This window comes from Peromyscus californicus, unplaced genomic scaffold, assembly GCF_007827085.1.
Source record: "Peromyscus californicus insignis strain IS unplaced genomic scaffold, ASM782708v3 Scaffold_4__1_contigs__length_199733344, whole genome shotgun sequence".
Classification (NCBI taxonomy): Eukaryota; Metazoa; Chordata; class Mammalia; order Rodentia; family Cricetidae; genus Peromyscus; species Peromyscus californicus.
The window spans coordinates 101446077-101473803 of NW_026294562.1; the positions used below are offsets into that span (position 1 = coordinate 101446077).

The window sequence follows — 27727 nt, forward strand, 5'->3', positions numbered from 1 at the left end:
TCAGAACACACAGACTGTTGGCTGTCAGAAACAGGTCTCCTGGTGTTGCCCAGGCTATTCTTGAACTATTCTTGACCCCAGAAGCTAAGTAAAATATAGGGAGGAGTCATCTTGCTTGGGTTGACTATTACTTATTCCACACACCTTTTAGGCTTATAGAAATGCTAAGGAACAGGGCAGTGAGATCTACTTTTTGGAACAGAGTAAAAGAAGTCTCAAGGGATTGATAGTTATCAGTCCCACAAAGAAGGTGAGTACCTCAGGATTTCATCATCCTTGTCATCTCTTCGACCTTTGATAGTCTGGTATTTCTTATGGCAATTAGGAACAAAACTTAAAACAAAAAAGGAAAATTAGACTCCTCTCATGTGCAAACAACAACAAAAAGGATAGCCAGTATTCATTACTGTGTGCCAGACACCAAGTCACATCGCTTCTTTCCATACCTAGTGAGGCAGTCATTTCAGGTACGAGAAAGCTGGATCAGCAAAGTTAAATATATAGAAATCAGACGGCTGGTTTTGGAGACAAATCTATTATGTCTCTACTGCACAACTGCTCTGTGAATATCTAATGCCCAACGACTCACATGACTGAGTCGTGTACCTGTCAATTCTTCACAGACTAGGCTTTATTGGTGTGTGTGTGTGTATTAGTACACATTTCATATCCTCCCAAATAATTATACATTAAAAACTAATTTCAGCAAAGAAAGGTATACTTTACACACTTTAGGATGTTTTTTATTTATCTATCAAAACAGGGTGTCACTATGTAGACCTGGCTGACCTGAAACTTGTTATGTAGATTAGGCCAGTCTTTAACTTATGGTGATACTCCTGCCTCTGCCTTCTGTGGTTTGGGATTATTGGTTTGTGTGAATCCATCTAACTTTAGAAGGGCTTTTGACTTATAGGTATCATCTAAGAAATGATAACATGAGGATATAAAGACTACTTTAGAATAAAAAACTATAGGGAAATATAGACAAAGTCTTCTTTCAGAATTGACTATGAATAAGCTAATAAGTTACTACACTAAACAACTTGACATTGGCTGGTGCCGTCTGTAATCACATGTAATTAACACTACAATTCCTCAGTTGATGGTAGTAATGAATAACAATAAATATGGCTATAGAAGTCCATTTTAGTGGCTGGGGAGATAGCTCAGTGGGCAAAGTGCTTGTCCTATAAGCATTAGGATCTGAGTTCAAAGCAGTCACATGCACACACGTAAATGCATGCACAGGTGTACTAGAAAACACACACAATAGCCACAAACATGAACACATAGTACATAAAATTCAGTTTGGTAAGTTCCTTTCACTACAGTACTCTAAAACATGTCATAATAATGTATTAACTTGAAACAAGTTTCATCAGTATGATATAAAAGATATGCCAAATAGCAAGGTTCAGTGGCTAGAAAGATGTCTAGGTAGTTAAAAACATGGCTGCCTTCCAGAAGACCAGAGTTCCATTCCCAACATGCACATGGAGAAGCTGACAACTGCCTTCAAATCCTGATTAAGGGAATCCAACATTCTCTTCTAGTCTCCTTGGGTACCTACACACACATACTCCCATGGGCAGTATACATAAACAGAAATAATCTTTAGGAAAAAAAAAGAAGGAACAGTAAACTCTAAGCCTTAATAATAATACTGCAATAATGTTTCGAGTAGATATTTTGGATTTATGCAGGAGTGCATATGTATGGTGCAATTTGAAATGGATTATATATGTCAAAAGGTTCTCTTTTTAACAAAGATATATTTTTATTTTCTGTGTATGGGTGTTTGCTTGCATATATGCCTGTGCACCACATGTATGTAGTGCTCACAGAGGCCAGAAGAAGGCACTGGATTCTCTGGAACTGGAGTCACCGTTGATTATCAGCCATGGGTCCTGGGAACTGAACCTTTGCAAGAGCAGCAAGTGTTTTAATTGCTGTGCCATCTCTCTAGGTCTCCCAAAAGTTCTCTTTTTGTTTTTTTGTTTTGAGACAGGATTTCCCTCGGTAGCCAAGGCTGAACTCAAACTCACAATCCTATCTCAACTTCCCAAGTGCTGGGATTCTACAAATATGCTACCTCACCAAAAAAAAAAAAACAGTGTTTTTTTTTTTTTTATTTTACAAAGGATATGGAATTATTCAGAAGAGTTCTATTTTATCATAGCAGTAAAGCTGGAAATAATTCTAAATATATCTCATCTAAACCTGGATTAAATGTTAGTAGCTCAAAATCCTTAATTCGAATTACAAAATTAAAAATAAAACTAAGGAACAATTATTCTATCCTGCCTCTGCAATGTATCTTATATTACTGTCATATCTAAATACATTCTATAGTTTTCCACCTATAATAATAATTATCTATAAAACTCCCAACAAAAGCCTAGGTTACAACATGGTATTTCTCAAATTCTCTCTCATCACCACAGGGTACTTGTCATTTTAGGACTAGATCATTCTCTTTCAAACTTTTCAGCTACAGTACTTGCTGAGTGACTTTGAACAAACATCCTCAACTTTAAAGCAAAGGATTCAAAATTGCATCTAAAATAGAATTGTCATAAAGATGAAATGAATTAATAATAGGTCATATAGTTAGAAAAATGTCCAGCATGAACTAAATGTTCAAAAAATATCATCCAATAATTTTTGTTATTTTCCAATTTCTGTTATGTTGTTTCGTGATCCCTGCAGGATAAATTTTAGCTCATCATCAAGATTTAATCCATAACAAGAGCCTGTGAGATGGCTCAGTGGGTAAAGGCACGTGCCATTAAATCTGATGACCTGAGTTTAATCCCTGAGACCCACACAGAAGGAGAGAATTAACTCTCATAACGTGTCCTTTGACTTCTATATTAATAAACATTTAAAAACACTTAATTAAAACAAAGACTTTTATAACAAGAAAAATAACATAAAAGCAACATAAAATGTAAAAATGGATAAAAGATTGAAATAGATTATTTTACCAAAGTAGATCTATAATGGTCTAGTAAGCTCATGAAAACATTTAACAGCTAGTCATCAAGTAAACACAAACCAAAACTACCATAAAAGACTATTTCCTAACCGCAAGGATGGCTGAAATCAGAGATGGGCTGGTATGCAGCTCAGCAGCAGAGTGCTTGCCTAGTATGCATAAAACCTTTGGTTTGACCTCCAGGCCTGTGAAATAAACAACAAACAAAAATAGATGGACAATAACAAATATTTGTTATGATATGGAGAAATAAGAACCTGCATACAAAGCTGGTGGAAACAAAAAATGATGTGGTTACTTTGGCAAATAGTTTAGCAGTTTCCTAAAAATAATTTAAACATAATTTACCATGACCCAGCAACCCTAGCAAAATGAAGACACATTAAGTGTTTATAATAGCATTACCTCCCCCACTGCCTCTTTCTGTGACTGTTTGTCTGTGTGTGCACATACGCACATGCACTTACACCATGCAGTCCAGAGGACAACCTTGACTGTTATTTCTTAGGTGTTGTCCACCTTTTTTTTTTTTGGAGACAGGGTTTCTCTGTGTGTAGCCTGGCTGTCCTGGAACTTGCTCTGCAGAGCAGGTTGGTCTTGAACTCAGAGACCCACCTGCCTCTTCCTCTTGAGTGCTGGGATTAAAGGCGTGCACCACGGCTGCCCAGCCCACCTTGTTTTGAGCTATAGTCTCTCACTAGCTTGAAGCTGACCAACCAGGCTAGGATGGCTGGTCAGCAAGCTATGTAGAGTTACCTGTCTTTACTAGCCATAGTACTGTGATTCTTTTTTTTTTTAATTATAATTACAACATTTCTCCCTTCCCTTTCCTCCCTTCAAACCTTCCCATATCCCCATTCCTATCTGCTTTCAAACTCATGCTCTCTTCTTTCATTAATTGTTATTGCATGCATATATGTATACGTTTATACATATATACACACCTAAATATTACCTGCTCAGTCTGTTACTTACTATGTGTGTTTTCAGAGCTGACCATTTGGCATCAGACAACCAATTGTTGTGCTCTTCCCTGTGGACAGTTAAGCAAAACAACAAGCCTGTTGTTTTTTTGTTTTGTTTTGAAAAAGTGGGTTCTGGGTATTGAACTGATTATAAGAAAAGTACTTTATTGACTTCTTCCCAGCCTGGTAAGAGTCAAGGTGCAAACAACCTAAATGTCCACCAAATAATTAACAGATAAACAAAATGTGGAATATTCATGCAATGCAATATTAATCAGAAATTTGAAAAAAACAAACAAATACATTCAACAACATGGATAAATCTGAAAGACATGTTAAATGAAAGAAACAAGATACCACAGACTACACATACTGCATGATTTAATTTAGTGACATGCCCAGAAAAGGAAAATTACAGAGACAGAAAGTATAAGTTGCCTGGATGGGGGGGGGGTCTTCTAATGATCATGTAAACGTTCTAGAACTTATTTATAATGATGCTTACATAATTTGGTAAACATACAAAAGTTATTGAATATACTGAACTGAGTAAATTATATAAGTATGCCTCAATAAACCTGTTTTAAAAAATCTTACCACATCAGGATTTACTGATTATATCAGTCACTGGACACCAAGAAAATGCCACTACATGCAGTTAATGCCTTAATCTTATCTGTGTATATGTTAGTGAGCTCATCTAGTCCATGGTCTGTAGATTACCATATAACCAAGTGACTTCCATATACAGTAGGGATTCAGTGTTTGCTGAAATTACATATGCTTCAAAACAAGATGAGAACAAGAATGTTTTTAGAACTATGAATGAGGACAGAGGCAATTAGTCCTTCCTCCATGGCCAAAGTTCACCTCACAAGATGAGTGAGTTAACAGTTCTTACTTACACTCTTCACTCCATGGTAGGTTTAGCGCTACCAACTCTAAAAGGAAGCAGTTAAACAGTGGCCCCATCCTCGTGAAGAATAGTAGACTATATGGAGAAGAAAAAATATTGGGATGGTATGTATGTATGTATGTATTTATGTATTGTTTTTTTGAGACAGTTTCTCTGTGTAGCTCTGGCTGTCCTAGAACTCTCTTTGTAGACCAGACTGGCCTTAAACTCACAGAGATCCACCTGCCTCTGCCTCCTTAGTGCTAGGATTAAAGGTGGGCACCACCACCACCTGGCAATAAATTTACTTTTTACTTTATGTACATTGGTGTTTTGCCTGCATGTATGTCTGTGGGGGTGTTAGATTTCCTGGAACTGGAGTTACAGACAGTTGTGAGCTGCCATGTGGGTGCTGGGAATTGAACTCAGATCCTCTGGAAAAGCAGTCAGTGCCCTTAATTGCTGAGCCATCTCTCCAGCCCCTGGGTGTTTATTTTTTCTGAGTAGAAAAAAATTACATACAAGAGCTGAAATTAGGCTGCTGGCTGCTCTTACAGAGGACCTGAGCTCAATTCCTAGCCCGTGCATAGTGCTCACAGCCATCTGTAACTCTGGATCCAGGGGACTCAGCACCCTCTTTGGGCTTCTGCAGGCACTAGGCACACACAAAGAACAGACATGCATGGAGGCTTTAAAAAACTTAAGACACATAAAAATTACACACAAAATATTTTATAGTTAACTATCTGGAATGATTTTTGTAAATTCACATTTATCGTCTTCCATTATAAAAAAAATTGTTCCAAAAGCACTGACCATTCCTTTTCAGAATACAAAATGTACAGCACGAAGAACATTAATACTGCCATCCTAACAGTTATGTGCCATTCATCCATGGTAAGACTTTGGTCAAGTTTCTTTACTTTTAGGCTCCATTTTTCTTTTAATAAAGGTAGGATTAGTTCAATGCCCCTGTATTGAGGAAACTAAAGGTGATTCAGATAAGATGAAGAATGAGCACCTCACTTTCTTGATTACAAATAGTTAAAAAAAAAAAAAAAGCCTTCCTAATTTATAAGGTAAAAACTGATAGCCATGTCTGATTCATTTAAGGCCCCCCAGACATATATATGACTTGTATGCCAACATCAGGTCCCGCCCTTCAATGACATGCAAGCCCACACATTCCACCCTTCCACCCTTGCCCATACCCCCATATACCTCAGCTATGGTCATTCTCAGAGCACTGACAGGGGAGAGCTCAATATCCACCAGTTGGGCGGCTTTTAAACTCTGCCCAGTAAAGAGTGCACAAGGACAGAAAACAGCAGAGAGTTAGAATTTTAAGGTAAACAGGGACATAACAGCTAAGAACATTAGCACAGTGTCTAGAAACAAAGAGAGGTATTAGGGCTATAGTTAAGCTCTGGAAAAGTGAGGTAAGAGTCATTACTATTCTGTGGGAAATGGGCAAAGAAATAATCTCAAATTGGTCAGAATTTTAAGCTTATGAAACTCGAGAAACTTGTTCATACTCTTCAATCTTCTTTTTCTTTTAAAAGCAACATCTCGCCGGGCGGTGGTGGCGCACGCCTTTAATCCCAGCACTCGGGAGGCAGAGCCAGGCGGATCTCTGTGAGTTCGAGGCCAGCCTGGGCTACCAAGTGAGTCCCAGGAAAGGCGCAAAGCTACACAGAGAAACCCTGTCTCGAAAAAACCAAAAAAAAAAAAAGCAACATCTCATTTTGTAGCCCATGCTAGCCTTCTCCTACATCAGTCTCCCTGCTGCTGGAATTATAGGAATGAGTTACCACACAGAATTATATCCTGTATCTTCTAATGTTCTACTTATTCATTCCAGGCTTCAAAGAAGTCAAACTCTAAGAAAATGTCACCGAGTCATTAAGTAGAAGTTGAATGCTTGTAAAGGGGGAAGAACTGGGGAGGTAGCTCAGCAACAGAGCACCTGCCTAGCACTCACAAGGCCTTAGGTTTCATCCCCAACATTGCCAAAAATTAAAAAAATAAAATTAAAAAGGGAGGTATTACTATAACAAACAAAGATTATTATATAGAAAAGAATAAGGATTTCCTCCATTTCTTCCATATAGCCTCCGACACAAGGCTATTTAGAATGTAAGAAAACAAAACACTGGATATGGTGGCTGACACTGTAATTCCAGCACTTGGGAGGCAGAGGCAAGATTTCTGTGAATTTGAGGCCAGCTAGTGCTACAAAGCTGAGACTATTTTGTGGGGAGGGTGAAGAAAAAGCAAGCATATATCTATTAAACTCATAACTATACTATAAGCTCCCCTGCTACTGACTCTGAATTTATCAAAAGACTTACAAAAATATACTGTGCCTTCTATCTTAGCTTGCCTACTTTAGGAGAAGGTGCTAGAAATGCTCAGACTATCTTATCATTCTATACTATTAAATTTTGTATTTTTATGGTCAAATTGGTATTTTGTCTCTTTCCAAACCTCAAATAATTGTAAACATTTCTCATAAACTTGGAAAAAATGATTAATGTCTGCCAATTTAAAAACATCCCGCTGGGTGGTGGTGGCGCACACCTTTAATCTCAGCACTTGGGAGGCAGAGCCAGGCAGATCTCTGTGAATTCCAGGCCAGCCTGGGCTACAAAGGAGATCCAGGAGAGGCACCAAAACTACACAGAGAAATCCTGTCTCAGACCAAAAAAAAAAAAAAAAGGAAAAAGAAAAAAAAAAACCTTCCCATTGGGGCTTAACATTAATACTTTTAACAATTTAAAATATGAAGGGAATTGTCAAAGTCCTATAATTTGTATAATGAAAATATTTTCATGTACATAGTTATCATTCCATTATTAATTCTATTCTGGTTAAAATTTAGCCACTGGTTGGTTTGAAGGATATAGTATGAAGAAGGATATATAGTATGAAATATGGGCAGAAAACATAATTTATACTGGAAAAAAAATCCATTGAATAATTTTTATTTTATGATTGTTTTCAGATTTTCTGTAACTTCTCTAACTCAATCTACAGTACAAAGACACTGGATGTGCTAGCTGTACTAAGAAAGAACTGTTGTGGTTTCTCTGTGCCCTCACAGTTGTTAAAATTAATGAGACACACTCAGCTTCTGCTGCTTATTCAAGCACAAACGAGTGAAATGAAGATGTGGAATTCCCTTACAGTATCACTGTCACAAGGCTGGAACTGGAAGGGCTGAGGCTTGTGAAATACAGCATTCTCTTGTAGAAACAGCTGAAGGTTATAGTCCCGTACCACCTAAAGACAAAACAGGAACCTGTAAGTCTTAAGTAAGGTTAAAATGTCCAGTAATTATATTCTAAAGTTTAGTCTAAAGTTTACAGGCTGTCCAGATGGCACATCAGGGAAAGAGTGCTTTGCTGCACAAGACTGATGGCCTGAGTTCAATCGCCAGAACCCACGTAAAGGTGAAAAGACAGAACCAATCCCACAAAGTTGTCCTCTGACCTTTACAAGTGTGCTGTAGCATATCTCCACATGCTCGTATGTGCATGTACACACACACACACACACACACACACACACACACACACACACACACATACACACACACACACATACACACCCCACATCAAAGAATGATAAATTAAATAAAATGTTTAAAGCTTAAGATTTATTCTGCTATTTTCTTATTTACTTATTATTTTTGACATAGTCTTACTATGGAGCTTTGGCTGGCCTGGAATATACTATGTAGATTAAACTGACCTGGACCTCACCAGAGATTGACCTGTCTCTGTCTTCTAAGTGCTGGGATTAAATGTATCACCATGCCTGGTGTTTCTTTGAAACAAACAACAATTTATTTTAATTGTGTGTATATACACATGTCTGTGTATGGGTTTGTGTACCTGTGGATGCAGGTGCTCATGGAGTCTGGAAGGAGTCAGATACCCTAGAGCTAGAGTTACAGGCAGCCTGAGGTAGGTGCCAGGAACTCATGTCCAAGATCACTACTTGCTCCTAACCACTGAGTTATCTATCTAGCCCTTTGTTATATTCTAAACAAGTAAGAAATTTTCCAACACAATGTGGTAAAAAAGAAAGAAAAATGTTACACGTCTTACTTTTCTTTTAACTAAGTTCTTTTTTTTTTTTTTTTTTTGTTTTTTTGTTTTTCGAGACAGGGTTTCTCTGTGTAGCTTTGCGCCTTTTCCTGGAACTCACTTGGTAGCCCAGGCTGGCCTCGAACTCACAGAGATCCGCCTGGCTCTGCCTCCCGAGTGCTGGGATTAAAGGCGTGCACCACCACCTGGTTTTCTCAAGAATATAAATTTGGGCCGGGTGATGGTGGCGTACGCCTTTAATCCCAGCACTCGGGAGGCAGAGGCAGGCGGATCTCTGTGAGTTCGAGGCCAGCCTGGACTACAGAGTGAGTTCCAGGAAAGGCGCAAAGCTACACAGAGAAAACTCTGTCTCGAAAAACAAAAACAAACAAAAAAAAAATCCTTTGGGGTTGGGGATTTAGTTCAGCTTGCCTAGCAAGTGCAAGGCCCTGGATTTAGTCCTCAGCTCCGGGGGCGGGGGGGAGGGGAGAAATTTGGAAAGTACTAGTTTAAAAACTAGTCCAGATTAGGAGACCAGATAAATAACATGCATTATTTTAAGATGACAAGAAGACAGCTACTATACAAATCTTATTGGGGTTGCGGGGAGAGGGGAGAGGGGAAAGGAATTGAAAGCACATAGTCCTTTTGGTTTCTCCCAGCTCATTTTCTTGTTTTTTAAAAAGTTGTATTTTCATTATGTGTATATGGTTCATAGGTCTCTTAAGTCTGAAAACCAACCCACCACATGATATACCTTGAGAAAAGCTAGGAGTAAACAGTACTTAACTGAACACAAGTTGAGTTCTACTTGGCTTCACTGCTTGCCCTTTACTCAACTTTTAATTGCTGTACAATAGAGCAATAAAAACTGGGCAGAGGTACAACTCTGTTCTTTTGCATACGCTTATGCACTTGCCTCAGTGCCTTCTCTGAAGATCATAGCCTTTTCAACTAAACAGTCAGGGTACCTATATAAGTGTAGGGTTATTTCAAGACTAAAACTTTATTTCACTGGCCACTTATGTCTCTCCTACAGTCCACACCATACTGTCTTGATTTCTGTGACTTTATAGTAAGCTTTGTAAGCTGGAACTGTAAGTAGTTCAATTTTGCTTTTCCTTTTTAATATTATTCTGGCTAGTTAGGGTTTCCTCACAGTTCCATATAAACTTCAGAATTGTCTTTTCCACTTCTATAAACAAAAATGGCTACTGGAGTTTTGATAGAAACTGTAATAAATCTTTGGGTAATACTATAAAGGCAGCACTATGAAACCTTCCAATCTATGAACATTTATCATTTATATTAATTTAGATCCTCTTTTGCAATATTTTGTAATTTTCAGTAGTCTTCGGCTAAATAAATTTAGTCTTTGGCTAAATTTATTCCCAGGTATTTTATTCTTTGGATACTACTGTAGTTGGAAATGATTTTTTAATTTTATTTTCAGATCATTCATTGATAAGACACACAACTGGTTATTATGCTTTTATCTTGTTTCTAGAGTAACTTTACAGAATTGCTTTTTTTTTTTTTTTTTTAAAAATCTGGGTTACTTTTTTAGTAGTTTTTACATTTGTTCTATTGATACATAGAGAATCATACCATTTCCAACCTGCAGTAATTTTGATTCTTTTTTTTCTAACCTAACTGTTTAAGTTAGAACTTTCAGTACAGCAGTTAAACCTGGCCATGAAAGCAGTTCTTGATCTTGGGAAACATTGAGCATTTCACAACTGAGAACGGTATTAGCTGTTGGCTTATGGCATGCTTTTTTGTTTTGTTTTTTCAGACAGGGTTTCTCTATGTATCCCTGGCTGTCCTGGAACTCACTATGTAGACCAGGTTGTCCTCAAACTCACAGAAATCCTGCTTGGCTCTCCCTCTCAAGTGCTGGGATAAAAAGCATGTGGCAACATGGCCAGCTTTCATATCTACTGTAATGATCATAATTTTGTTCTTTATTTTATTAAATTCAATTTTTCTGGTGAGTTTTTAAGGTATTACATAACAATGGACAGTTTCCAAAAAATATGATAAAATTTTCAAGTTATGAACTGTTCAAGAGCTACATTACTAATTGGAAGAGGTATCCTTTGCAGGCAGAAAGCAAGCACATAGGAACATACTATACAGGACAATAGAGTTGCTTTTAGAGCTACTATCTTAGAGAAAATATCTATGACAACATCTGCTTCAGTTACATATACAAAGCATTTCATAAAACATTAAGGAGAAGAGCAAGCTTCATAAATAATTAAAATTTAATAGACGCTCCTAGGACCAGCTGTTTCCATTTACAGGATGAAAGCTATAGAGAGCACTTTAACATTTATAGTATGTAGTGTCTGCATGAATTACCCTTACAACATCTTTGGGACTATGTTATGTTGTAAGCAAGCAGGAAAAACAGATTTTTACCCTAACAAAGTAGTAACAGTGTAGAATAAAAAGTCTAGATTTTCAGACTTTCCATTTGGTTGGAAATCTCTGGGTTGCTTTCTGAACCATAACCAGAGCAGCATAACGAACTCTTTGTAACAGAAGAGCACATGGTATAAAACTTGTAGGTGTGAACACTTCTTGCTTGCAACAACAGGGCACATCTCCAAGCTACATCATTCATATTGAATTTTTATTCCTACTTTCAGTCTTGACATAAGAGCATCTCATTTATATCTCACCCCCAGAGAGAGAGACTCATATGAGTGAAGGCAGAAAAGAAAAGCTTACCTCTTTGTCTCCAAAGTATTTCATAAATTTTTAATATATTTTCAATAAAAATAATAAGATAGAGAGATAATAAATTACAGTAGAATAACACTACAGTAATGGAAGTACTGTGTGTGTATATGTGTGTGTGTGTATGAGAGAGAGAGAGAGAGAGAGAGAGAGAGAGAGAGAGAGAGAGAGAGAGAGAGAGAACAGAGACAGAGAGAAACACACTCTCAGGCTCAATCTATCTTTCTTTCCATAAAACAATGTAAGAGAAACTAAGAATGCCTAGAAAATCAAATACATGTATAGTATTAGCTGGTTTTCATGCCTACATGTTTTATAAACTAAAAATAGTGTATCCAATTTAACATTTCCTTTGAAAGAGAAGTTTCAAAAAATTATGCCAAATAATTTTATTCTAACAAAATTAGAATAAAAATAGATTATAGTCTCTAGTTGGTTGGAAGTGAAAAACATCATCCTGCCACATTCCCACTAAATGCAAAAGTCACTTCTAAATAACGTATGGAGTAGAAAGAAGAATAAAAGCCCTTCATTCCTTCATATTACAGAGTGTAGTAGTAGTAGTTGTGTGTGTGTGTGTGTGTGTGTGTGTGTGTGTGTGTGTGTGTGTGTGTGTGTGTTTAGGTAATTAAAAATAAGAAAAACAAGCTTTTCAAGAAATAGCAAGAACACAAAGTAAGGAATATAGAAAGAAATACTTTGGAGAAAGGTAACAATTGATGAAATCGAACACTGAAAAACAGAACAAAACATATTTCTGGCAAAATTAACAAAACTGATTGGTATCACAAAAATAAATGAAGTACAAACAAATAACAAGGGAGATGGCCAAAAAGACAGACAAGCTCTTAAAAGACATGTGCCACCAGATATGATAAATGGATAACTATATAAGAAAATGAGAGCTGCTAAAACATACTAAAAAAACAAACAAAATGAAAAATGAGAAAGAAAATTCAGAAATCCTGAATTGACTACTAAACAATTTTTTCAGTAGTTAAAAACCATTGCTATGTAGAAGCAACAAAATCAACAAGCTTCTATAGACATTTTCCGCCAACATTCCCTTATGATTTCAAACATATACATTAAAATAAAAAGAACTGGCCAGGTGGGGTGGGGCTCACATTTAATCCCCGCACTTCAGAAGCAGAAGCAGGTGGATCTCTGTGAGTTCAAGGACAGCCTGGTCTACATAGTAAGTCCCAGGCCAGTCAGAGTTACATAGTGAGACCCTGTCTCAAAAATAAATGCATTAATCAATAAATAGTCTAAAAAGTTTTTCACAATGAACACTTGGGTACTTATTACCACAACTCTACGATTACTATTTTACTTGTTTTTCTTTCAAAAATGTAACCATTCATTCATCCATCCTTCTTTCTACGCATTATTATTATTTTTACATCTTTTATTGGGTTCTGTGTGGGGATAGACATAGAACAAGATGTTAAAAGTATCATACATTTTATAAACATAAACATAAAGTAATGTTTATATTTGATATCAACTTAGCATCTTAAATGCTTTTCCTTAAGTTTTTAAAGAAGATTAATTTATATAACTTTATGTGGATGAGTGTTTTGCCTGTATGTATGTATTATGTGCAACATGGTACATGCCTGATGCCCATGGAGGTCAAAAGGTGGTGTTAGATTCCTTGTTCCTGGAGGGAGCCACCATATGGGTGCTGGGATCTAAACCTGGATCTTTTGCAAGACCAAGTGCCCTAAACTGCTGAGCCTTCTCTCCAGCACCATTTTAATGCTTTTTAAATTTTTTTTTTTATTAAAACATAGAATCAGGAGCTCAGGTACACTGAAACAAGAATATTTGCATTAGGAGGTGTTTAGGATAAAGAATCTGTGTGCCCTTCTCATTTCATCTTGTGATTCCTAAACAGTTTGTAAATACGTTAGCCAGTTCCCGTTCTCCTTGAAAATAAATAAATAATAGTAAATAAAAAAATAAAAGAATTGAGCTAGATCTTTTAAAGGCATAGATCTAGGTAGTAGAATGTATACACTTTAAAATGCATAGTCAGGAAATAATCATAATGCATTTTCCAGAAAGAAAGTAACATTGACAGGAACATTGTATCTTCTAAAGGAGATTCACTATTGCTAAAAAGAAACTAAGTTATCTGATTCTGAGGAAAAACAATATTTATTTTCTTTCAGTGTGTATAATTCAGTATGTATATTCAGCATGGCATATAGGCAAAATTAACAGATCAATATTTTAAATGAAAAGATTATCAAAGAATGATAGCATATAGAAAGTGAGTTAGAGCTGGCCTGCTGGTGCACACCTTTAAGCCCAGCACTCAGGAGGCAGGCGGATCTGTGAGTTCAAGGCCAGCCTGGTTTACAGAGTGAGTTCCAGGACAGCCAGAGCTACACAGAGAAACCCTGTCTTGAACACCTCCCCACCACCCCAAAAACAGAAAAAAAAAAAAAAAAAAAAAAAGAAAGTGAGTTCAGCGCTAGGAGAGGTGGCTCAGTGGTTAAGAACACTGGTAGCTCTTCCCGAGGTCCTGAGTTCAATTCCCAGCAACCACATGGTAGTTTAGAACCATCTATAATGGGATCTGATGTCCTCTTCTGTCATGCAGAACTATAGGAAAAGAGAGCACTCATAATAAATAAATCTTTTAAAAAAGTGAATTTAATTTGTTAAAAACAAACTCCAAGGCACTACAGAATTTTATTTTTAAACCACTTACCAATGCTACATTCCCTGTGTATATCTTTCTTACTCTCTGCATTGATACATAACCTTGTTCTCTCAAATGACTGAGTCATTTGAACAGAATTGAACAGATAAGATTCTTCACTGATTCTTCTCAAAGGTAATACGTATAGCAGCGTATCGCAGGGGGCTGATGTCTGAGCTAGTCTGTTACATCACCTCCCCTTTCATTCATGGTTGTGACAACAGTTTCTCCACTCATCCAGAACATTCTCCCACTTGGTTAAGGAGACTTTTTTCAGAAACACATCCTTTAAAACCTTCTTCTACTATAACTGGTATCTTCATTTTGAAAGTATGAAAAACTTTAGATTCTAAAACGGCAATACCACCCATGCATTAAAGACACATTACCTTGCTGGAGTTTTCTAGTAAAAACTGGAATGTGTTCTGTATAGCTTGGCAAGTTTCTAGCTCGGTCCGGCTGAAAGCTATTAAATAATCCTTGAGGTGGTCATACACATTTCCATCAAGAGCCTAAAAGAGAGGAATATATAGAAGTCAAAAATTATGATAGAGCTTTGGCACATAATTCCTTTGTCTGTAAGAAAATTAGGGATGTTCAATGCAAAAATATATTAAGAAACTGACAAAAGACACAGACTATTACCTAAGAACAGTGAGCAGTTACTAGGGAAGTGCTGAATCTTTAATGAATAGCAACCAACAAAGGGAAATTCTAATATTACTAAAGCTTATGAAAAAAATAGAACATTCTGCCAGGCGGTGGTGGCGCACACCTTTAATCCCAGCACTCGGGAGGCAGAGCCAGGCGGATCTCAATGAGTTCAAGGCCAGCCTGGACTACCAAGTGAGTTCCAGGAAAGGCGCAAAGTTACACAGAGAAACCCTGTCTCGAAAAACCAAAAAAAAAAAAGAAAAGAAAAGAACATTTTGGAAACAAAAACACCTAGGTTCTGATCTTTGCTTATCTGCCTCTGTGGACACTTAATGACAATGAGGTGTAGGAATTTTACATGGAATAATCAAAAGAAAGAATCCAGGCACAGAACCTGGAAATGATACATAATAAATATTAATCTTCTCCATTTTTCTCATCCATTATTGGTAGAATTAGAGTTTTGTATATATCTTCTACAGAGCAATCTGAGAGAAAACATAAAATGTCATGAACATTTATGCACGTTTTTGTTCGATTATCTACATAGAAAACATTCCTGTCACAGGTACATCTAAAACAGAAGCCGAAGAGAAAAACACTCAGGTCTCAACAACCATTCCAAGAACTTTCCTATCATTCCAACCCATCAAAACAGCAGCCTTATCTTTTAAGTCTGTATTTTTTCTTCTCATCAACTGATAGAACTGGACTATGCATAGCTAGCTCTGTGCACAGTGACTGCTGCTCTCTCCAATCAGAGCTCATCAGCTCTCTCAAACAGTGCCCGTGAACTTTCTTAATAATGGCTTGAGTACACTTCTTTGCCAACAAAAACCGCCAACCTTTCCCTTGCTTCCAATATATTCTCGAGGTCAGTTTAGCATGTGTGTAAGTGTTCTGGATTTCAATATTATTTTTTTATTATTTCCAAAAAACTTTGGTTTTGGAGTTTCACTTTTACCTTGATTTCAACTTTGGTATCTGCTTCTAGTTCTTTGAGGATACACACAGGAGGAGAACTGTCTTTGGCCATATGGCAACTTTGTTTTCCACTGTGCTGTACCTTACCAACTAGCAATACAGGAAGATTCTAATTTCTCTATATCCTCGCCACGACCTATTTTTGTGTGTATGTATTCTGCTTTGTATTTTTTAATGGTGTTGTTGTTGAGATTTTATTTATTAGTTTATGTGTATGAGTGTTTGCCTGAATGTATGTCTGAACATCACACCTGTGCAGTGTTCAGGGCAGTCAGAAGAGAATGTTAGATTGACTGTAGTTACAGATGGTTGTAAGCCACCATGTAGGGGCTAGGAACTGAACCCAGGTCTCCTGTAGTACCACTTGAACACTTGAAATTGGTATGCAACTGGAAATGACCTTGAACTTAAAAAAAAAAAAAAAAAAAAAAAAGCCTAGTCCGGCGGTGGTGGCCCACGACTTTAATCCCCGCACTCGGAAGGCAGAGGCAGGTAGATCTCTGTGAGTTCGAGGCCAGCCTGTTCTACAAAAGTAAGTTCCAGGAAAGGCTCAAAACTACCCAGAGAAACCCTGTCTCGAAAAACCAAAAAAAAAAAAAAAAGTCATTTACTTACTTATTTATTTATCTAGAGAGAAGACACACCATGTGCCATGGTTTATGTGAGACAGTCAGAAGATAATTCTGATTTTTCCTGCTAGTTTTCTGGGATCTGGGGATCAACTTCAGATTGTCAGGCCTGCATACAAGTGCCTCTACCCACTGAACCATCTCACTGGCCCAACCTCAGCTTCTGACCCTTCTGCTTCCACCAGGGATTATGCAGTAATGGGCATTGAACCCAGAGCTTTGTGACTGATGGCCAAGTTCTCTACCAACTGAGATATCTCTCCAGCCTCTGACTCATAATTTTTAGTTGGGGTATCTTTCAAATTTCAAGTTGCAAGAATTCTTTATATATTGTAGATACAGAGTTTTGAAAATATGTCCCCTCATTTTGTGGGCTGCCTTTTTACTTTTTCAAGCATCTTTTTGAAAGATACATTTTTAAGCCAGTCAGTGGTGGCAAGCACCTTTAATCTCAGGTAAAGGCAGGCAGTTCTCTGAGTTCGAGAGCCTGGTCTACAGATTGGGTTCCAGAACAGTCAGAGCTTAATTTTGATATCACTAACATTGCTGGTTTTTCTTTTATTCCTTATGTGTTAGTGTTATTTATAAGAATTGTCTACAGAAGTTTTATAGTTAGTTCTTTCTGTGTTTTGTGCTTGGCTACTACATTAAGCTTTTAATATAAAATTGACAAAACAACAACAACAACAATACCCCACCAAACCTGTTCCCAAAGCATTGAGTAGTAATGCTGAATTGTGAGTGGTTGTTGCCACTTTCCGAGCTTCATCATGTCACCTGAGGATGACCAGAAAGATGCCAGAAAGACAAAAAAGACAAAGATCCAGTAGATAAGTCTGGTGGCAAGGCCAAAAAGAAGTGGTCCAAAGGTAAAGTTTGGGACAAGCTCAACAATCTAGTCCTTTTTGACAAAGCTACATACGACAAACTTTGTAAGGAAGTCCCCAACTATAAGCTAATTACTCCAGTTGTGGTCTCCTATGGACTGAAGATTTGTGGTTCCTTAGCCAGGGCAGCCCTTCAAGAGCTATTTAGTAAAGGACTTAGCAAGCTGGTTTCAAAGCAGAGCCCAAGTAATTTACACCAGAAACACAAAGGGTGTAGATGGCCTAGCTTCTGGTGATGATGCATGAACAGGTTCAATCAACTGTACATCTGGAAAAATAAAACTTTATTAAAAAACAATAATGCCGAATTGTCCATCTTTCATCACTAGATGGCACCGTTGAGTACTATAAACCCCAGCACTGCAAATGCCTTAAATATATTATCTTCATGTAGTTATGAACATTATCAGACACTATGGTGTGGTGAGTTGGGGAATAAAAATTTCTACCTTCAATCATGACTTTGATGAACTTGTTCTAAAAAAAGATATATATCCTCCAATATGAAGTTTTTAACTTAGAAATAATAATCTTGTTTGCAAGAAACCACTCAAAACATCTTACTTATATACAATACATAATAATATAGGTGTCATGAACAAGGCATGCATTTTAAGGCCAACTAAATTCCCATGTAGTCTGAACGATCTTGCTACTGAGTGTCAACTGTACTTAGGCACTATGCTAGCTACATGAGTACTATTACTAGGAAGCAGGAAAGAAAAGAAATCAAAGCCTTTAAAAGTTAATTAATTTCAGCAGTGCTAGGGATCAAACCTTTGCACTTCATTCATGCAAACACACTTTAACACAAAACTACATTGTTAGTCGTCAAAGTCCTTTTGTTATTTCTTATCTGGCTTTACCCAACAATTTCCTATATCCAGTTGTTTCTGTCAATCCTTTTCTTTCTTTTTTCTTTTACTTTCTTTGCAAGATCTTATTCTGTAGCTGTGGCTGGCCTGAAACTCACTATGAAGACTAAGCTGGCCCCAAACTCAGAGATCTGCCTGACTCTGTTTCTGGAGTACTTGAATTAAAGGTATGTTACCATGCCTGGCCCTGCCAATCCATTTCACACTGTAGCTGGGAGGATATTTCTGAACTGCATACTTTATATGACTGTTCAACACTGTTCATTAGCTATGCATTACCTTCAGGAGAAAGTTTTGTTTGTTTTAAACTTTACCATCGACTGCATGATCTAGACTTTAGACTTGATTACGTCTGCCCATTTTCACTCACCCATTCCCCATTTCCCTTTGTAGCCATAGTTTCCCTAAACCATGCGTCTTTTGGCTCTACCAGTACTATTCTTTTGCCTCTGAGTTTTTACACATGCCTTTGGACCACTTCTTTTTATTCATTATTCATCTGTAAGAACTTCTCTTGATTACCATGAACTCTAGATGTTTCTTATCATTTTATCTCATGATATAACCTTGTGTTTATGACACTTGTCTGTCTTTCCTTTGATTCTTGAACAGGAGGGGCCAGGTCAGCCTGTTTAGCACTGAATCTTGAGTGTCAAGTATGAGCCTGACATACTGGCATTTAGCAAAAATCTGTTTGACAAACAATGTATTGGATCAGAATCTACAAGTTTAAAAATATGGATGAATCCACATTGATCCTCATGACCTAAAAGCTTGATGGTATAAACATTAGCAAAAGAGAAGCAATAGAGTTTACACATCATATAATAAAGTAGTTCCAAACTTAAAAAAAAGGGTGTGTGTGTGTGTGTGTACACCAAATAAAACATATAAAACTTAGCCTTCCTTTTTCCTTCTATCATTACAAAATAATAACTGTAGTTCATATCAGCCATATTCCAAACTGTGTCTTTTAGTTACATTATAAGAAAAACCTTGATTTGCATAGATAATTGATTGTATAAAGTACTTTGCCTTCCTATATTTTTGTTTCTTTTCAACTAAACAGAGCAAAAGCCTTATAGCAGATTGCTGAGATCCTTGTGCCTTGAGTCCTGGAACCGTGACTAGGGATAGTGAGGGAATGAAGAAAAGACAGACACACAGATACACATAGAAAAGTTGGGGTCAGGTGGGGTACCACTACCAAGACCCTTCCTAAAGTGGTCAGCTTTTGACCATACTTGGGCACAAACCCAGCTTGTGGCAGACACGTCATCACTCCTCACCTACAGGGTATATAAGCTCCTGCCCAATCTCAGGAACAGGAGGGCTCACGCAGGAGTTGCTTTGCTCAAATAAATCTGTTCTTTTGCTTTTTCAATTTGTTTTTTTTTTTTCCTTTTTTTTTTTTTTTTTTTTAAATTTATTTTATTTTGCAATACAATTCAGTTCTACATATCGGTCACGGATTCCCTTGTTCTCCCCCCTCCCGTCCCCCTCACCTTCCCCCCAACGCCCCCCCCCCCCCCCCCCCTTCCCATCTCCTCCAGGGCAAAGCCTTCCCCACAGACTGAGGTCAACCTGGTAGACTCAGTCCAGGTAGGTCTAGTACCCTCCTCCCAGGCCAAGCCAAACAATCCTGCATAGGCCCCAGGTTTCAAACAGCCAACTCATGCAATGAGCACAAGATCTGGTCCCACTGCCTGGATGCCTCCCAAACAGATCAAGCCAATCAACTGTCTCACCCATTCGGAGGGCCTGATCCAGTGTGGACCCCTCAGCCATTGGTTCATAGTTCATGTGTTTCCATTCATTTGGCTATTTGTCCCTGTGCTTTATCCAACCTTGGTCTCAACAATTCTCGCTCATATAAACCCTTCTCATTCTCGTTGATTGGACTCCCAGAGATCCACCCAGGGCCTAGTCATGGATCTCTGCATCCAGATCCCTCAGTAGTTGGATGAGGTTTCTAGCACAACAATTAGGGTGTTTGGCCATCCCATCACCAGAGTAGGTCAGTTCGGGCTGTCTCTCGACCATTGCCAGCAGTCTGTGGTGGGGGTATCTTTGTGGATTTCTGTGGGCCTCTCTAGCACTTTGCTTCTTCCTGTGTTCTCATGATCTGGCTTACTGAGTCTGCAGAGAAATCTATTATTTCATTACAGAAAACCTATTATTTAATACAAAAATTTTAAAAGCTTTTAAAATTATTTTATGCATATGAGTGTTTTGGCTGTATGTATGCATGTGTAGCATGTGCATGCCCAGTGCCCATGGAGATCAGAAGAGGGTGACAGAACTCCTGGGACTGAAATTACAGACAGTTGTAAGTCACCATGAAGGTGCTGGGAATTGATCCCAGGTCCTCTGTAAGTTCAACAAGTGCTCTTAGCTGTTGGACCAACTCTCCAGCCCCTTAATACAAGTATTGAAGAAAAGAATTCTGAAATACCCAAATTGAGGAACCATAAGGCCTTTAATCAGCACATTTGAATGGTTGGTTCAACAGCATTAAAACAACAAACTGAATCTGAATGTCTTCAAGCAGCTGTTTCTTTGCAGCTAGCTACAGAATAAACGGAAATGTTTTTCTACATATTCTTCCTGGCTTCTTTACTCATCCTATCTTCACGATCTCTAAAATCACGAGTAGGGGTTCCAAGTTCATAAGGACAAGTATTCAAAATAGGATGGAAAAAAGGGGACATCCTAAAGGCAACTTCAGAAACTTGGAACTCTAGGGTCCTCTACTCAGTATCACTTTACAGGAAAAGCATAAATTTCCTGGAAATTGCTCAAAGTGGAAAATCATGATGAGCTAGGAATTAGGAGAAAAATACCATGTCATTTTTCTAAGCATTTGATGTAATTTCCCCTCAAGAGAGAACTTTAAACAGTGGCCTCCTTATTTAGATTCAGGAAGGTCAGATTCTATACTCAGCATTATGCTGAGATCTTCCTCCACACAGTTAGAAAAACAAACTCTCCTCTCTTTCTGAGAGCAGCGGGCATTTCTAAAATAGTGCTGGGTGAAAGTCAAGGAAACAAATATCAAGATGATAAATGTGAGCGGTCTTAAAACTAAATCACGAAATCCTTAAGTCCTCTGCTGATTATGGAAGAAGATACGATTGCCAACTTGCTTTTATCTTTTTTAGAAGTCCCAAATTGTACCAGTAAAGAAAAAAATGGGTTTTTATAAACCTAAAGGAACCAAGGCAAGTCCTAGGCAGCATTTCTTAAGTGTTAATATTTTAACCCATGACTCAATTTGTCAATCAATATGAAATAAAGGCCGGGCAGTGGTGGCGCACGCCTTTAATCCCAGCACTCGGGAGGCAGAGCCAGGCGGATCTCTGTGAGTTCGAGGCCAGCCTGGTCTACAGAGCAAGATTCAGGACATGTACCAAAGCTACACAGAGAAACCTTGTCTCGAAAAACCAAAAATAAAAAATAAATAAACAACAACAAAAAAAGAAGTAAAATTAGAAACACCTTATCTAGGGGCTGGAGAGATGGCTCAGAGGTTAAGAGTACTGGCTGCTCTTCCAGAGGTCCTGAGTTCAATTCTCAGCAACCACATGGTGACTCACAACCATCTGTAATGAGATCTGGTGCCCTCGTCTGGTGTGCAGACATACATGGCGGCAGAATGTTGTATACATAATAAATAAATAAATATTAGAAAAAAAAACAGCCTATTTAGTTTTATACTTGGTCATCTTACTAAAAGCTCTGAGTTACTTTAGGTTCTGTAAAAAGGAAGTAAACAAAATACTTTTGTCTGAATTACAAAGCGTAGCAAGGGAAAGTCTTTCTGCTTTTCTAAAGTTTGTGGCATCCAATCAAGTACCTACTGGTATGAAGAGAAGTCAGGCTGAGAGAGGTTTGCAAACTACTATGGCCACCTGCTTATGAGTGTGCTGCACTCCTGGAAGACTTAAGTTGCAGGGTTTCTGCAATATGAGCCAAGAGCAAGTCTCCAACCATATACACTTGCATTCAAATCCCATTTCCACCACTTCCTAGCAATACCATTCCAATATAAAATGAAATAATAAGCCAGGTGGTGGTGGCGTGAGCCATTAATCCCAGCACTTGGGAGGCAGAGGCAGGAGGATCTCTGTGAGTTCGAGGCCCGCCTGGGCTACAGAGTGAGTTCCAGAAAAGGTGCAAAGCTACACAGAGAAAGCCTATATCAAAAAATTACAAAAAAAGAAAAGAAAAGAAAAACAGAAAAAAAATAGCTTCTCATGGAGTCTGCTAAAAGGTATTTTTACCAGCCCTGGGGAGGTGGATCTCTGTGAGTTTGAGGCCAGCTGGGTCTACATAGTGAGTTCTAGGATAGCCAGGGGTACACAGAAAACCTGTCTTGAAAAACCAAAAAAGCAAGAGGTATTTTTATGCATCATTTTAATTACAGTTTCTTTCACAATGTTTTTTAGGAATGATGTTTGTAGCATGAGTCTGGAGGTTAAAAGTTGCTGTGGGATGTTCTGTATGTCAAATGTGTTGCTCTGATTGGTCAATAAATAAAACACCGATTGGCCATTGGCTAGGCAGGAAGTATAGGCGGGACAAGGAGGAGAATAAAGCTGGGAAGTGGAAGACTGAGAGAGAGACACTGCCAGCCACCATGATGACAAACAGCATGTGAAGATGCCGGTAAGCCACGAGCCATTTGACAAGGTATAGATTAATGAAAACGGATTAATTTAAGCTGTAAGAACAGTTAGCAAGAAGCTTGCCACGGCCATACAGTTTGTAACCAATATAAGTCTCTGTGTTTACTTGGTCGGGTCTGAGTGGCTGTGAGACTGGCGGGTGAGAGAGATTTGTCCTGACTGTGGGCCAGGCAGGAAAACTCTAGCTACAAAAAGTAGCATTTTATTTCAAAACGATATGGTTTAGATTAATACAGCATAATATACAGCAGCATTGCTCCTGTATTGCTCCATTTTTCTCCCCTCTCTGACAAGCAATTACTGCTGTGCAAAAATATCTCTATGTTATAAAACATCACAGTGTTTTAAAATTATTATTTTATGCACTGACTTCTTTTTGATTTTTGAAACAAATTTCATGTAATCAAGGTTGGTCTTGAACATGATATGCAACTGAGGCTAGACTTGGACTTAAATTTCCTTCCTCTTTTTTTCCTTTTTCTTTCTTTCTTTCTTTCTTTCTTTCTTTCTTTCTTTCTTTCCTTATTTCTTTCTTTCTTTTTTTTCTGAGACAGTTTCTCTATGTAGTCCTATCTGTCGTGGAACTTACTCTGTAGACAGGCTGGCCTTGAACTCACAAAGATCCAGCTACCTCTGCCTCCCCACTACTGGGAATAAAGGCATGTACCACCACAGCCAGGCTGGGGATTTCTTTTTCTTTTTTGTTTTTCAGGACAGGGTTTCTCTGTGTAGCTGTGGAGCCTGTTCTAAAACTCACCCTGTAAACTAGGCTGGTTTCAAACTTACAAAGATTCACCAGCCTCTGCCTCCCGAGTGCTGGGATTAAAGGTGTTTGTCAACACTGCCTGGCAACCTTTTTTTTTTTTTTTTACTTAAAAACATTCTCTTATTTATTTATTTATCTATTTATTTATTTATTATTGTGGGTACACATACTATAATGTACATATGAAGGTCAATAATCAACTTGCAGCAGTTGGTTTTCTCATCATGTGGGTTCTGAGGTCATCAATGTTGGCTGCAAGGGCCCTTGCCCACTGAGCCATCTCACTGGCCCAACATTCTTTATTGACTCCTTTCCTCCTGTGTATGGGCCACCCATTCATGCTTCTTTTCAAGTCTCAAAACCTTTTTGTTAAAAACTGAACATTTAAACACCAGATTTCTGCTTAACAAGCAAACCACCTCAGTAGCAAAGAGGAGCTCTTTCTTAGCAGTGCTCCTGATCACCACAAGGAAGTGAAGACCTGGCCATAGCTGCATATTTGGAAGCATACATTACAGAGGCCTGATTGAGAACTACTTCTAGGCAGCAGTTCAGATCTGCAGCTGTCTAAACTAGATAAACCTAACACAGAACTGATACAAACAAGAATTCTTGACATTCTAATTTGATCAGAAAATTCTCATATTTATTTTTTGGCTGTATTATCCAAATGCTGCATTTTGTATGTATTTTTGACACTAAAGTACTGAAATATCAGAAATTATTTAGCATGAAGAATACAAAGCTTTGTTCATAAAGCAGTATTACAGATGTTGGTAATCTGAATGTTCTTTACATTGACATATTATGGCAGAATTAAAACAAATTTCTTAAGACATATGAGACACTAATGGAAAGGAAATAGTCTGTTTCTTTTACATATTTTCTTTGCTTTCTTCCCAGACAACTAGTGGTGGTACCAAATATGGTCTGATCCTTTTCAGCCCCATAGCAGCTTCTGACAGGAACAATTTTAGGTAAATATACTCACATATGACAGCTAGATTTCTTCATGCCTGCCTTATCTCTGTAATCTGTAGTACTATGAAAAGGAGGGGCTGGGACTCATAATGATAAAATAATTATATTCAATAGTTCAACAGAATATTTCTTGAGAACTTGTTCTGTGTTAAGAACTATGTTAAGGTGTGAGATTGGGTTTGTATGTGTGTTTTCAATACATAACTGTGAGAAATTAACCAAGCACTGGAAATAAGCCTAAAACAGGATAACTTTAATTACACAGGGTGACAGAAGAGAGGCATCTAGACAAACATGATGTTTAAGATTATTTTTCTGGAGGAAATGATGCCTGAGTGTGCTTAGTACAGTTCTGCATCCCTAATCCAAGTATCTATAATGCAAATGTTATGGTTTGAATATCAAATGTCTTCTACAGTCTTATGTGTTGAATGTTTGGTCTCTAGCGAATGTCACTACTTTAGGAGCTGGAGAGAAGTTTGGGAGGAAGGGCCTAGCTGAAGGAAGTAGGCCAGAAAACAGTCTTTGGCAGGTTCTACCTGGTTCTGGGTCCCTTCCACTTTCTCTGCTTCCTGGTCCCTATGCTGTGAATTGCTGGGCTTCATCATGTCCTCTCCATAGAGATGGAATGACAGCTCTGAAACCATGATCCAAAATACATCTTTCTTCCCCTTTGAAGTTTTTTGTATCTAGTATTTTTATCATAGTGAAAAGAAAGTCTGATTAACACAAAACCTCAAAAACATTGAAATCTGAAGCTATTCTGTTCTATGATTCTCAAAAAGTTGTGTATTTTAACAAAATTTACATTTCTAGATTAGGGATGCTCAACCATAAAAATGTTCTAAAATATGAAAAACTCTCAAAGCCTGGAGCTGGTCCTCAGTACTTCAGGTCAGAGATTCAGAATTTGTAATGTCTTGTTTTGCTGGCTGTAGCTACACCCTAACACTTGTAGTGGAGAATACAAGGTACATGGCATCATGTTTGGGTCTTTCCAAGCCTGATACTGATGCTTACCCTCCTAAGCATTTATCATAAGCTCTTCCTGTCTATATCTTCGAAACTTTCTCACTTCTTCAAGCTATGTCATTATGTGGCTTATGCTAGGTATCACAGAAAAATGGAAAAATATCTAAGGTAGTTAAATACAAAGTGTTAATACAAATTATAGAATGAAGCAAGGATGAATACTGCAAATAAATAGTAAGGGAAATAAAACTAATCTTGGCTTTATTTATTTATTTATTTATTTATTTATTTATTTATTTATAGTATCTTGAGCAAAGATTCAAGTGTTGCATGAATTGAGATAGAAAGAGAGCATCCCAGGTAAAGAAAATATACCCCAGTGTCCTCAATGACATAATTTAGTCATCTAGTAAAACAAGAGTACAGAAGGTAGAGCTAAAGAAGTAAAATGGGTTTAGAACATGGAAGATTCACAATTCCAAGATTTGTATTGGAATTCGGGTGTCAGCATAGTACAGGCTGTACTTAGAAGTCTAAGCAACCTGACATGGCTTGAAGAAGTGAGAAAGTAGAAAGACACAAACACGATGCCATGTATCTTGTACTCAACAAGTGTCAAAGTGTGCCCTTAGCCAGCAAAACAAGTTGCAGACTTACAAGACATTCTCTGCTAGAGTGGAAGAAGGACAAAGAGGTCATAGCATCCTATTAGCTGGAGCAGTTTAGGAATCTTCGAGCAGGTGAAGGGGAGACTCTACAGGTTTATCATCAGAGGGTCACCTTTCACACACATTCTACCCAAAGAACATGGGAAGGAGTTGTGTGTTCAGAGTCATTCAAGACTGCACTAAACATCATTTTTGCTCACAAAATGCTTCAGCTCTTAATGACTAAAGTCAGTAGTTATTAAAGTTAGCATTAAGACTGATTTCCTTATTGTTTTGATCTTCCTCCACCCTAGTAAATCAATTTAGGTTTTTAAATAGCCTTTGAATTATCGTCTATAGTAATTTTAAAAAATTGAGAGGTCTTACTTTGTAGCCAAGGCTAGCCCACTACTCACTATGCAGCACAGGCTACCTTTTTTTTTTTTTAATTTATTTTAATTTATTTTGCAATATAATTCAGTTCTACATATCGGTCACGGATTCCCTTGTTCTCCCCCCTCCCGTCCCCCTCACCTTCCCCCCAACGCCCCCCCCCCCCATTCCCATCTCCTCCAGGGCAAAGCCTTCCCCACAGACTGAGGTCAACCTGGTAGACTCAGTCCAGGTAGGTCTAGTACCCTCCTCCCAGGCCGAGCCAAACAATCCTGCATAGGCCCTAGGTTTCAAACAGCCAACTCATGCAATAAGCACAAGATCTGGTCCCACTGCCTGGATGCCTCCCAAACAGATCAAGCCAATCAACTGTCTCACCCATTCGGAGGGCCTGATCCAGTGTGGACCCCTCAGCCATTGGTTCATAGTTCATGTGTTTCCATTCATTTGGCTATTTGTCCCTGTGCTTTATCCAACCTTGGTCTCAACAATTCTCGCTCATATAAACCCTCCTCATTCTCGTTGATTGGACTCCCAGAGATCCACCCAGGGCCTAGTCATGGATCTCTGCATCCAGATCCCTCAGTAGTTGGATGAGGTTTCTAGCACAACAATTAGGGTGTTTGGCCATCCCATCCCCAGAGTAAGTCAGTTCGGGCTGTCTCTCGACCATTGCCGGCAGTCTGTTGTGTGGGTATCTTTGTGGATTTCTGTGGGCCTCTCTAGCACTTTGCTTCTTCCTGTTCTCATGTGGTCTTCATTTACCATGGTCTCCTATTCCTTGTTCTCCCTCTCTGTTGTTGATCCAGCTGGGATCTCCCGCTCACCCAAGCTCTCT

General features: G+C 38.2%; 1 protein-coding gene across 3 annotated transcripts in view; it reads right to left on the minus strand.

The window, feature by feature from the left end:
• The window catches only part of Fchsd2 (FCH and double SH3 domains 2), a 210499-nt gene that overhangs the window by 34563 nt on the left and 148209 nt on the right, over positions 1-27727 (minus strand). For 2 of the 3 annotated variants that reach the window (XM_052714083.1, XM_052714085.1), the window contains 3 exons: positions 14803-14925; positions 8048-8143; positions 6083-6154 (listed from right to left, as the gene is read on the minus strand). In XM_052714083.1, the coding sequence (XP_052570043.1) occupies positions 6083-6154; positions 8048-8143; positions 14803-14925 (291 nt within the window). The remainder of the gene's footprint in view (positions 1-6082; positions 6155-8047; positions 8144-14802; positions 14926-27727) is intronic. The other variant, XM_052714084.1, reaches the window with a different exon arrangement.